General features: G+C 41.3%; 1 protein-coding gene across 15 annotated transcripts in view; it reads right to left on the reverse strand.

Annotated features, from left to right (window-relative positions):
- The window catches only part of ADGRL3 (adhesion G protein-coupled receptor L3), a 491,337-nt gene that overhangs the window by 83,638 nt on the left and 394,710 nt on the right, over positions 1 to 12,989 (reverse strand). For all 15 annotated transcript variants that reach the window (XM_083862079.1, XM_083862080.1, XM_083862078.1 and 12 more), the window contains one exon: positions 10,355 to 10,540. In XM_083862079.1, coding sequence (XP_083718205.1) covers positions 10,355 to 10,540 — 186 coding nt within the window. The remainder of the gene's footprint in view (positions 1 to 10,354; positions 10,541 to 12,989) is intronic.

A 12,989-nucleotide genomic window follows, 5' to 3' on the forward strand; every position in this document is an offset into this window, starting at 1 on the left:
GCATGAAACTTACATCAAGGACTTACCTCCTATAGCAGCTTTGGGAGAATGAGGACAGTAGCACAGGGCAATAAAGTACCATTTTTGCAATGGCATATCTAATTAAAACATCTGAATTTTATAACTTCTAAAGGCCTGTCTCATACTGCTAACACTTCCTTGATCTCACACGAATTTTGCATGCAGTGCACATATCATTAGGATATGAACAGCTACAGCCATGAGGCTTTGCATAGCCTAAAATCATGGCTAGTGCATGAAGCAAGCAGTGCTTTGGTACCCCTGTGCCAAAGGTGTTGCCAGTACACTTATCCAAAGAGGTTTGCTTACCCCGAGGACAGCCTGCAGAGTGCAATCACACAGGCACAGCCTCAGGCCCTGCTTATGGCCTGAGCTTCTGGTCCTGCCTGTGATCTCCCCATACTGCTCCAAAACAAATGTCTTATCTTTATTTGAAAAATACAAACACATAACTTGCCCACTTTTTATAACAGCTTGAGGTTTTATGGCAAATCAGCAGAGGAAAAAAAAAAGCACAAAACTCCTTTCAGGTCCACACTTCACAGTGCAAATGAAAAACCCATCAGAGAGCAGATGCACTGTAATGTTGATATGGTACAGTGATCACAGTGTTATGCTCTTTTTCCCCTTTTTCTGACTGGAAAGCAGTGGTACTTAAAAGAAGCTTACTTGTCTCCTTGCTCAAGAATAGCCAGTTTTGCTCTGTATTCATATTAAACACCCAGTGCTAAAACAAACCCTTTGCTCAAGCTATCAATATTTGCAAGCCTCCAAACTAATTGAGTTAAAGGCACAATCAATGCCATTGATGACAAGTTCTGCTGGTAAGTTCTGCTGGAAGTTGTTTGATTCTTGCCTCTGGTCAGAAAAAGCACCAGCACAAGAGAAACTCCCATTAACTCTGAACGTACCTGGTACAGTCAGAATGGGCCCTTTAAGAGGACAAAGCCAGCATGAAACTACAGATGTGGGCACATAAATGCTTCTGGAAAGATACAGTGCACTGAAAGAGGCCAGCTCAGGAAATGACGAGTCTTTTTAAAATGGCAAATGAACAACACCTCAATCCCACTACACAGGGGTCATCAATCAAATGATTACACTCATCTGCTGTGTGGGACTTCAGGACAAAAAGAGATGCACATGACATTTCTTCAGCTTCCTAAACAAGGAAAATGCCACTTGGCTACATGATGGCATTAAATCCTACTTCTTAGCTGCAAAGTGCCTTCAAATCTGTCTGACAAGCCTCTTCACTCTTGGATGATTTTTTTCCTTGCCGTTTATTCTTTTAATTCAAAATCAAAATTTGTCTCTGGTCAAAGCATCAGTAAGCACAATGGAGACAATTTCTTACAGGGAAGTTCAGCCACAGTCTAAGATTTTTTAAAAAGCAACACGGTCATCACAAAACTGTTGTAACATTCAATGGAATGGACATGTATTTTTAGACTGAAAGAAGCTCAGCCACAGTGAGTGCTTGAAAATAAATAAATCATTAGAATATCTAGTTCTAATCTTTGTTTCTGCCTTCAAAACTAAGCCAGAAGCACTAGCCTACAGCTGACACCACAGTGGTGATTGGCAACAGATGGTATCAGTTTTGGTGAACTGAGACAAAGCCTTTTACTCACGGCAAAGGCAAGAAGATAACTTCCCATGACCATGCAGAGGAATTTCTAAAATTGCAGATTGAGAGCAAAGGCTCCCAAGAGAGAGCATGCAACCCTCTCTTCAACAATACAGAAAATGTTTATGCTGTGGCTACAGGAACTGTACTGACTCAGAAATGGCCTGAATTCCAGCAGTGCTGAGAACTTACTGTAGTGAGAAGAAAGGCGCTGACCTTTATTAAAATTAGGCCATCTACAAAATGCTTAACTATGGAATTAATGGTCTTTTACTAGGTATGCAAGGTTTGCAATCTTGGCCTTGAACTACCAATAATCTCCTAATGGGAGCATGCAAAAAATAATAGGCGATATGAGAAAGAGAACAAGGTTACAAATTACAGGTTATGGTTTTGCTTTACTTACTATAAGAGGAAGAATATTTTAAGGTCAGAAGGCATCCGTAGGACTGAAATAAAAGGAATTGATTGGGAAGAAGGAAATAACATATGATCTATTTCATCTAATGAGATCTTCCCCGCAGAATAATCTGAGAACTGCATTTATGAATCATCTGTATTTGCTGCCCTACTGTTTGGGATTTGAAACCATACAAGCAACTGTTAGAGTAATTACACTGGGGAAGTGAGCAAGGCTATAGCAAGAAAGGAAAATGGGCCACACATCAGAAATGCCTCTTTGACAGAATATCCACAGCCTTCAAGGAAACTCCCAGGGAGTCTGTGAGACTCTTCCTTTTCTCCAGCGGTTCAAATCAAAGGGACACCTCCTGCTGCCCCCTATGGCAAGTTATATTCAGACTTTCTACCAGTGACACCAGATACCAGGACTGACTCAGATTCAAGCAGAGAGTAAGCATAGAGAAATATAGAAAACAGTAGATTTTTTTTTTTTCTCCTTAGTTTTGCCATATGAGAACCTAAACATAGGTGTAGCTGAGTTGTAGGTGGATGAACATGGGGTCACCTTCCTTTTTAACATTTATGCGATGAATTTTGGAGTCTGGTCACAAACCCAAGGCTGCTGCTTTGATCCTCCTCTCCCCTAACAACGGGCTCACCGCAGCAGAAATATGCAGGGTGAGGATTTCTAGTTTATCTCTTGCTGACACAAATCAAGTGCAGGTTTCTCAAGCTGTGAAGTATATTAAGTTCACAGAGTTTGAACAAAGGACTACCAAACCACAGAACCTCACTGCGAGTCACACTTCTTTCAGATGTCCTTTTAATTATATTAAATGGAAGTTTTAGGCACTTTGATGCTGATGGGCAAACATCTCGATCTCTTGAAAAAGCAGCTGAAAGTACTCCCTGTAGCTATAGTTAATATACAACATTGTATGCTCACTGCTAGCCAATTTATTCCAGCCACTTTAACAACGATACCTCACCTGACGGGCTGTGCAGAATAGCATCAGGAGTCAAGCAATGCACAAATCATCAGAGAACTCTCAGAGTTGTTTGACACACACTGCAGAGCTCTTTGTCATACAGCCAATTAAGTGACCAAACATAGAACTTGAAAACCTTCATTAATTTGCCTTTTTTATATAAATGGAGGTTAGAGTCCTTCTTGTCGCAGGGGCAAGAAGAACACAAACAAACACAAGCAAAATGGCATAATTCAATTTGTGCTCCCTCTCAGAGTTGCAAGTTTCTTTTGTTTAGTCTTCATGGAAGTTGGGACCAATCATGCAAGCAAGAGAGAAGTAGGACAAACAGAATTAATCCACTCTAAATTGTACTGGCTAAGTCCCAGATGCACCTTTTATCTGATGAGAACTACTAGGTTAGCAAAGAAAAAAAAAAGTCTCTTCTGCTCAGGTCTGAACTTAATGCCTTGAATCCTCAGAGGAAAGCCTTTAATTTTTTTGCTTAGTGCAGCAATTCAAACAGCCCATGTTTCAAACAAGAAGTGTTCAGAAAACTTCCAAGAAAACCAGAGGGACAACTCTCCAACCACCTGCCATTATCTGCTATCAGGAGACTGCCACCACCTTATCACTGGCCTCATGCGTGGCTCTGATGATATGTGCACCCAGAAGCTCCTGCAATTATCAAGGAGCAGGTGGCATCTCCATAATCTTTGCTATCCACACCAGTGTAGAATTACAAAACAAGGCAAGCTGATTTACAGGGCAGCTCAGAGGATGGCAGGAACGAACCAAGAGCAGCAAACTCCATTAGACGAGGAAGTTTCTGCAAAAGAAACCCTCTGCTGCCTCCTTCCACCCTTTCCACAAAGCTGCCATTCACATTATCTGTCGTATTCACCAGCCTCCAGCTTTAAAACCACTCATACTGACTTTATAAAAGAAACCAAAAGAATGGGAACCCTGTGCAGTTTTTGTCTGCCAAGATCCACATCCCAAATGCACCATGCAATTTCACATGGGAAGAGGCCTCTGGTTTGGCACTGCAGGGAAATTCATTGGCCTCCTCATGCCCCAGAGCTGCAGCCCACAAACCCAAATGAAGCAAGCAGGTGAGTTCAGACTTCGCAATCAGATGCATGCACATGATAAAAAGACTGCAAGCATGGGTGTGGTATGAACCTGTAATAAAAACTGTGTTTCTAGCTGCTAAATCAGCAAATTCTCTATCTTTCCTCCCATGTTTAATACATGTTTTAATACAGCCTCACTTACTACATTACTTGAGGACTTAGCCTTTTTTTTTTCCTTTACTACCCCACCTCCATTCCTAGAGGACAGGAGAATTGCATCCATGGCATTTTAAGTTGAGGAGCAAGGAAATATCAAACACATCATGCTGAGAAAGAAGGAAGAAATCTGTGACACCAAACCCAGTTTCACAGCCTCCAAAAGGTGAGTGATTTCTGTTTTCTACAACTCCAGGGCTTCAGTTTAAGGACAACAACTTTTGGAAGATGCACAAGCATAAATTCTGAAAAAATTAAAGAAAATTCATACCAGCTTACATCACAGACCAGCCACCAAACCAAGCTATGCTAATCAAATGTGTCACCCATTGTGACTCATTCTCCCACATGCTGACACTTCCATCCCTTTCCCAAGACAGAGTGCAAGAACTTCAGAAAGGTGGGCATAGGAGATGCAGATCTCTGCTCTCTAAAAGGCCACCCTCTTTGCTAACAGAGCACCTTGCTGAGGCCACATTTATATACACCTTGGTCAGCTCAGTCTCAGCTGACTATTAATTAGTATCACAAATTAAAACCCACTTAGCAGTTTCTTAATTATCACCATAACTGAAAAATCTTCCAGCAACTGGCCAGTCATTATATTAATATGTATTTATCACGCCACCTGCCAGGTTGGTTCTTGCTGGATTTTTGAGACAAAAAAAAAGATAATTTGCCACATTTGAAATTAAAGAAACAGCATTTTTAACCTCTATCTCCAGTAAATAAAATCACTGAGCTTTTAACTCAACAAATACTGCAAAATTGAACAAATTAAATCCATGTTTGTTTTAAAGGTATTCGAAGAGATGAGGTGATAATCTGATAATGCATTCTCAGTCTTATGTTTGAATAACTTGCAAAATTTCTCCATCCACTTTGTATATTTATTTATAGTAATTTATTCTGAGTTTAAGAGGATTTCATACACCAATCGCTACACACCTTCTGTCAGTCACAGCTACTTAAATTGGTTAGCCCAAAGAAAACAGACTGATTTTAGCAATTATCATCTTCTCAGGTCACCCTCCTCCTTCCAACAAAACACGTTTCCTCAATACCACTTTTGATAGTCACAATTCCTGGACATCTCTCACATAAACTTCATACTGCACCTTCCTTTGTCTAGGGAGCACAGAGTTGAAGATACACTTCCAGCCCTCTGAGCCAAATTCAGCCAGGGGTGCTCCTCACAATAATGGGATCAGCATGAGGAGATCATGCCAGCAAAGTTGAACACTCTATTTCTCTGCCATTAACGCCATATGTCTCAGTGATTTCCCATGTTCCATTGACTTTACAAAGCCCAGAGTGTCACCACTTGAGATTTGTTGAAAAATCTCTGCTAAATTTCCTCACCCAGCTCCAACATTTCACTTCTTGGTAAAGGATGAGTGGCCTGTAACAGGACCATCTGCAGTCACATCTAATTGCTATTACAGACAACCTCTCCTTCACTAGATTTTTTGATGACTTTAGCCACACAATTTTCCAAATAGAAGCATACTGTATGAAAATATGTCGAGATACATTACTTTACCTCCATATAGTACAAAGCAGAGCTGGAAAGTTTCAATTAGGCCATCTAATTCATTCTTCAAGCCCTCTTTTACAGGACTGTCCTCTTCAATATATGTAACAGATTTGTCCATATCCATACTTAACAGCTCAAGCAATGAGCTTTCATCAGTTTTCATCTACTGAAGAAGTAGGTGCATGATTAATGTTTAAACATGCAAGCAACCTTTCCAAGTGAAAGGAAAGGAGTCCTTGAAATTAAGAGTATGCTGAAGTTTTTGCAGAGTATTCAGGCTTTATTCTACCAAGGCTCTCTTTCTGTAGGGTATATTAAACTCACCAATTGCTACTGTTTGAAAAAAAGACATGAGAGCAGGAGTGTGCATCGACTCTGTGGAAAATTCCTGTGCAGCTGGGTGGAAAGGCCAACTAGGGATCAGGTAGCACCCAATGTCCCCAGCAGGACTGTACAGCCCAAAGTCAAAGCAGTCTTAACCACGTCTCCAATGGTAGCAGTACACAAGGTAGCTAGCTTGGGAGTGAGCACTGCACTGCAAACTCTCCTAAATTCCTTCAAATGCCTTCTAGTTGCTTTCTCTGGGATCCTAGACAAGGGATGTGTTGCTCCGTAATTCATCTTTACCCATTAATGTATATGGAAGGGAAAAGGTGACTTTCTCTTGAGACATTTTCCAAAGGGAAGACAGCCTACCAGCAAAAATACTGTTTTATTTCTAATGCCCTAGAAATCCAGACCACCTAATCCCATTTGCTAAATGAAATATGTGCTCACAAAATAAAGTCAGTACCGACTGTAGGAAACAGAATTTTGCAGGAAAATGCAGGTACAGACGGCTCCCTCCAGAAACAGAATTCATTTACGAGTGTTACACATATACATATAAATAATGATCAACCACCCATAAGAACAATATCCATTCACAAACACAAGACAGATTAGAAGGTAAAACATTCACATTTCTTAAAGCAGCATTAACTCACCTACAGTACATGAACAGTTTTATATAAAAAAACATTGGAGCAAATGCTATAAGGCAAGGTGACAGGATTAACAGGATAACTCAAGGTCCACTCCTGAAAAGCCCACAAGTGTGATCTTTCTAGAATGCTGGGGCTTGACTTTGTCCACATCAAACACAATGTAAGCCTATGAAAGTCAGGCCAGACCTGGGTGAACTTTATGGGATGCTCATTACCCTATGCATTGTTTGCAGGAATCTCCTACTTCCAACAATCTCTCTGTGAGACACTCTGCATTTCATTACAATCCTACCTCCTCCCTCATGCTGAATGTTGCCATTTTGAATTGTTTCTAAATTTAAAAGTGTAGAAGGGGAAGAAGGAAAACTAAGGAAATGCAGGTGGCAGTAACTTGAACGACATGCTGAAAGCAAAACCCAGTTGGTCTGGAGACACCACTGTGAGCAGCGGTTTTGCATTCTTTACTTGCACATCTCCATACTGTCCTGCTCATTCAGGTGGCTGGATGAGTCGTGTCAGATCTCTCTTGTGGTTTTTTCTACTTTCTGGTTCAGAGATTTTGTCCCAAATTTTTGTCAAGTCTGAGAGAAACGGGGCAGGTTGGTGAGGTAAAAAAATGACATTATTATCCTGTAACCTTAACCTTAGAACTTGCTGCCACAAAGCTGGTAATAATCAGATTATTCACAGAGACAAGACCCACTTCACAATCATTCAGTCAAATAACTGGACACGTTTATTAAAAACACAAGAAATACCTGGACATAGGCCCTGCAAGAGCGCTCCCTTTTCTGAAGCTGAGTCCATAAAGAGAGCAGATTAAAGACGGAATAGAAAAAACAAGTTAGTGACAGAACAAGGGAAAAAAAAAAGAAGAAAATGCCTGTGAAAAAACTCTCATTTCTCTCTTAAAACAGCTCTTGAAAAACCAACCAAACTAAAGGAGTGAGCGTGAGTTAGGTAGCAATGGAAACTGGAAGGACTGGCTCCAGAAATGTGGGTTAGTCCTTTTTCAGTGAAGTGAAGCACAGACTGGCAACTTTGCAAGAGCAGCTGTTAGATGGTAGAAGACACTGAAGTCTAGTAGAGATACTCTAGATATGATGTTTTCCTTACAGCTTGGAGATCACACATGACATTTTCATGTCAAACAAGGTTGAAAAAGATGAGGCTGCTAGTTATTTGCATAAGAGGAGCATGGGCTCTCCAGTCAGATAGTGCTGATGCCACAGTGAAATATAACCAAGCTTCACATGAGCAGGACCAGCCCCAGGGAGCAAGACGTGCAGGACTGCATCCTGATACAGCCTGGACCTGTATGGACCCGCCCTGACAGACCTGGGGCTTGGCAGGCAGTCTGCAGCAGTGACCTGGAATTGGTGAGCTCTGCATCACAGCAACAAAAGCTCACAAATCCAGGTTGCTCAGAGCCACTGGCTTGGCTGGGTTTGTTTTTGCTGATGTGCCTGACTGGAAATTTCACATCATCAGAGATTCAGGGCAACTTGCGCTCTCAACACACAGCAGTGAAATCCCATTAGTACAGCTGAGAGCCAAATTTGTCCTTGAGAGTTTTGAGGCTCTGAAATAAACAAAATACATCTAGGTATCATGCAATGCCTAATTTCAATTTCTAATTCATCAATTTGTAACAGTAGAAATCTTCTTCTAGATAAATCTGCCCAGTATGAAACAATTTTTTACAGAAACAAATGGAGATCAAAGAAAGCCGTGCTGAAAATTACAGAGCTATCCACTCTGGGGTCTTCCCAGTCTGAAATGGAACAATTATCACCTTAATTAAGCCTGATCCAGTGGAAAGCATAAAGCTTTTAGTGACAGAAAAGTGGTTCCTGAAAGATGATGGCTTTTAAAAATTCTGATTATGCTAGTTTATTTCAATTCATTGTACATCAGCTTGTAAAAAAACCCCACCAGTACAAAACAGCACAGGTGATTACTTTCGGATTCCCAGCACATTTCCTTTAATGATTAAAAGAATATTTAATGGCTAGTGCTTACTTTATTTCTTCTTTCTGACTAAACAGCACTAAACAAAACTCTTTGCAAATTACTTTTTTCCTGTGTTTTTTCTTTTTTTTTTTTAAATACTCTTGATCAGTGAAGGGGAAAATGGAGCAGTAACTCTGCTGCCTTTTGTTTGCCCAATACTACTTCCAAGTTGAATTCATGCATTCTTAAATGAACACAGAGCAGTTGCTCTTCTAAAGAATTAAGTGGGGAATGAGAGCAAGTAAATTACTGAGCCTGTCATTTGGATCACTGACTCGCATCGCTGTTTTGCAGGACTTCACGTGGTCCAGAATTTTAATGTGGAATGCAATTGATTTGTATGAGTTGCTTGTGCAAAGCTGATGGCAGGGGAAAGAAACCTGCAGTGGGGACCCCAGGAGTGACAGCTGAGCCGAGAAGCTCTGCCTTGTCCAGTCTTCCTCTCCCCTCAGTAACTAGTTCCTGCCCCCATCATACAACCTGATTTCTTGTAATTGAGACAAATATAATAAGGTGAGATAAAAACAAAGATGAAAAATATGTGCTTGCAAAGCTGAATTGACAAAATGTTGGGCGTGGCTGGGACGCATCCAGAAGAGCAAGCAGACTACAACCATGAAACCCGTTAGTAAGTGACATTAATTGGTGGCTTTACCTAATATTGTCAGACATCACCATCATTTCAACAAAGAACCATGGTATGATTATAACAAATAATGTTATGCTGATGTAACAGTTAATACAATTATTACCTACATTGTTATAAAATGGCTGGAAGCAGCACTAATTAAAAGCATCAGGATAACCCAATTCACAGCACATGCAAAGCACATGAGATGCAGGAGTTCAGCTCCCATGCGACAAACTTCAAACAATCCTGAAGCCCTTTGCATTTAAAACAGCATCAGTCTACAATAATAACTTACAAGAAAAACAGACCATATTATGTCTCTGAAAAGCATTTCTCTCTATAAAACATAGAAGAAGTTTTATGTTTAGCTGGGATCACTTATTCCCCATATAATCTTGGGGACCAAGTTCTGTTCATGCTTACATGAATGCCAGAACTGTCAGAGCCTGATAAGCAGCTGAGAACAAAATTCTGTGTCTCATTTTAACTGGGAGGCCAATGTAACCACACGCTCATAGTCACCAGGGTCCAGCTGCTCTTTGTCCTGACACCCAGGCCCACACTGTTGGAATCCTAGGTAGGTCTGATCCCATGAGTTTACATGAGATCCAGTGATGAAGAGGGCCTTTCACTACGGAAACCTTCAGCTTTAAATGCATTCTTACAGACTCCACAGCTCATATTTTCTCCCACAACTGGCAACTCCTAGCACCTTTAGTGCTATGTAGCAATTCCTCCTACTTCTGGAAATGACAGAAGGACTAATAACTCTTCTTAAACCGTGGGCATAGAAACCACACTGTTGCAATGCAGTTAAGGTGCTACTGGGCTAAAGAGACAGGCTGTATCACTGAAAAGGCCCCGTTGCCCTCACCTTATTCAAGCTGCGGGCAGCGCTGTCCTTCCCGCCGGGAGTCAGGTTCCGGAGCTGCACGTCCAGCAGGTTGACGAGCTGGACCATGGCGGACACGGAGTAGGCGATGTCGCCGGCGTACAGGTGGTTCCTGGTGTGCTCCGCCAGCTCCCGCGCGATGTTGGCGGCCATCTCCCCCGACTTCATCTGCCCAGGAGAGAGCACAGGGAAAGGTTGTCCCCAGCTGCCAGTCAGATGTCACCCCAGTGCCTTCCAACCCCACAGTGTTAACCAGGTCAAGCCCCCTCAAGAATAAGAAGAAGAGGAGAAGGAAGGAGGAATAGAAGCATTTCCCAAGAACGCAACTACAACAAGAGTCTTCCTGGTTTGATCATTAGTTTTTTTGCATATTGCTTTTCCAGTCAGCCATGGTGGCTTAAACAAATTTCTTCTCACTGGGCACTGTTTTCCATGGGATTCCCATTCCAAGGAGGGCTTTAATTAGCTTGTCCCATTGGCTTACTGTGCCACTTGAAAAAAAGCAAACCATGTAAGTAAGTAGCCTCTCCTGTCAAGAAAAAGAAGTTTCTGATTCCAGAAGCTTATGTGATAGCAAAGAGATGATTTTTGTTACAATTTCTGAACAGAAGAGTTCATTGTAAAAGGAGCAAAAATAATCACATAACCCACAAAAACCAAAGCAAAAAGTTCACAATTTCCATCTTATTGATACAATAATCTGGTACTAATTTATCACTCAGCATCACTTGCCACACTAGCCACTGATAATGAGGCCTGTGACTCTCAGCATATGTAAAAGCATCCTAAATCTAGAACAAAAGGCTCAAGCAGATGCCCACTAGAAGCAAAAAGCCAGCAGGCTGGTTGGCTACATCTTCTACTAAAAGACTTATACCATCTAGTTGAGTTACAAAACTCACAAATAATCTGCAGGGAAATTCACAGTTCAGGAAACTCTCACTTTTTCCCTGTGGCTTTACCCCCTTTCTTGCCCTGTTTTGCTCTCCCTATCTGGTACTCCTTTCCTCTTCTGTGCCATGGGGATTTGGGACAGGGCAGCTGGCCCCATCTCCTTTTCATGAGCAGCCCACTACAAAAATACCCCTTCAGGTTGCTGGTCTTTTATTTATTATCTACCCATCTGTGATCTGGAATGCAAATCCATGTGGAATATGCCTGGGACAAGGAGAAGTTACACAAGATGACACATAAATGAAGTTCCCACTTCTCTGTTGGGCTCAATGGCAAACTCTGCTGGGTTTTTCATATGAATTTTCAATTGTCTTATCTACCAATAGCTAGAAATCAGATATTTCTCTTGTTCCCTCACTTTCTGGTGCTCATTATAAAAGCAAGATTCTAGGGAAAGATTATAGGCTGAGCTTCTACCTCTCTGTAAATCAATTAGCCAAGTTATAAATGAATAACTTACTTCCATCAATTTGACAGTAAAAGCCAATCTGATTTAATGAAATCTAACTCAAGATGTTCATATGCTCGTCTTCAGAGAATTAACGCATATGATGATACAGAGAAGATAAATAAAGGAGATAATATGTTGTTCTTCCCATTAGAGCAATGATAAGATATATTCAAAAACTGAATTATTTCTTTCTTGTTACACAGAAGACTAATGCCATAGAAACCAGATCCTATTCTTACAGCTGCCTGCTCTCCTAAGCAGCTGAAGGAAGCCATGCATAAGCACAGAAGCTGAATTTTGACCTCTGCTGTTGGCTCTCAGAACTTGAAAGAATGACTGCATCAAATCCCTTTACATAAAGAAATCAATTTCAACATTTTCCTGCAATTCAGTGCTGGAGCTTAGCATGTATCATGACACATTGTGTTTATGTAAGCTCTGCAGAAAACTGCGGGAATTCGAGATATTTTTTACAGATACATCAGAAAAAAACAAAATCCCCGCTACTCAATATTTGATGCCCACATTTTCCCTTGGACCACACACCTGTGGTATGTGGTATGCAAACTGGCACACTCTGAGAATATTTCTCAGCTGCTACAAAGGCAAACACAAGAGTTTTCTATCCCTGAAGGTTGCTGCTGTTCCTATCTGTCTGCAAATGTGGTGCAGGCTGGTCACTAATTAACCCTTTTCCTTTTCTCTTGGACTGACCCTAAAACCTGCAAATCTGAGGAATTATACTGTGGCCAAATAAACTACACAAAAAATAGGCAGCAATGGAAGAAATGCCCAAGAAAAAGGCAGACTAAAGCTCAGACTCTGCGAACTCTTGGGACGCAGAAGTATTTACCCAAAGTTATCTCACACACCCAGGTTTCCTGAAAACGCAGATGCGCCATTCTTCTGGGAAAATGTTTTTGGCTGGCAGGTAATGAAACTATATCCTAGCATTGACAGTTCCACACCTACAAACGGTCACACAGAATGTGCAGCTACAAGTCACTACAGCAGTGCTGAGATGCTCTTTCCTCTCTGGCTGTGTGCATGACAGGGGTGTCCAGAATGATGGCTGTGTGACACCTTAAAGCCCATTTCTTTGATTCTTTTGAGCTTTTTCCACTGAAATTGAAGTGTCTCCTATGCAGTCCTGTCAAACCCAACCTCTCTTATGAGTCCCAAATGCTGGCTGAATATTCCAGGGCTAAGATA

The sequence above is a fragment of the Zosterops lateralis genome (assembly GCF_965231275.1).
Source record: "Zosterops lateralis genome assembly, chromosome: 5".
Lineage (NCBI taxonomy): Eukaryota > Metazoa > Chordata > Aves > Passeriformes > Zosteropidae > Zosterops > Zosterops lateralis.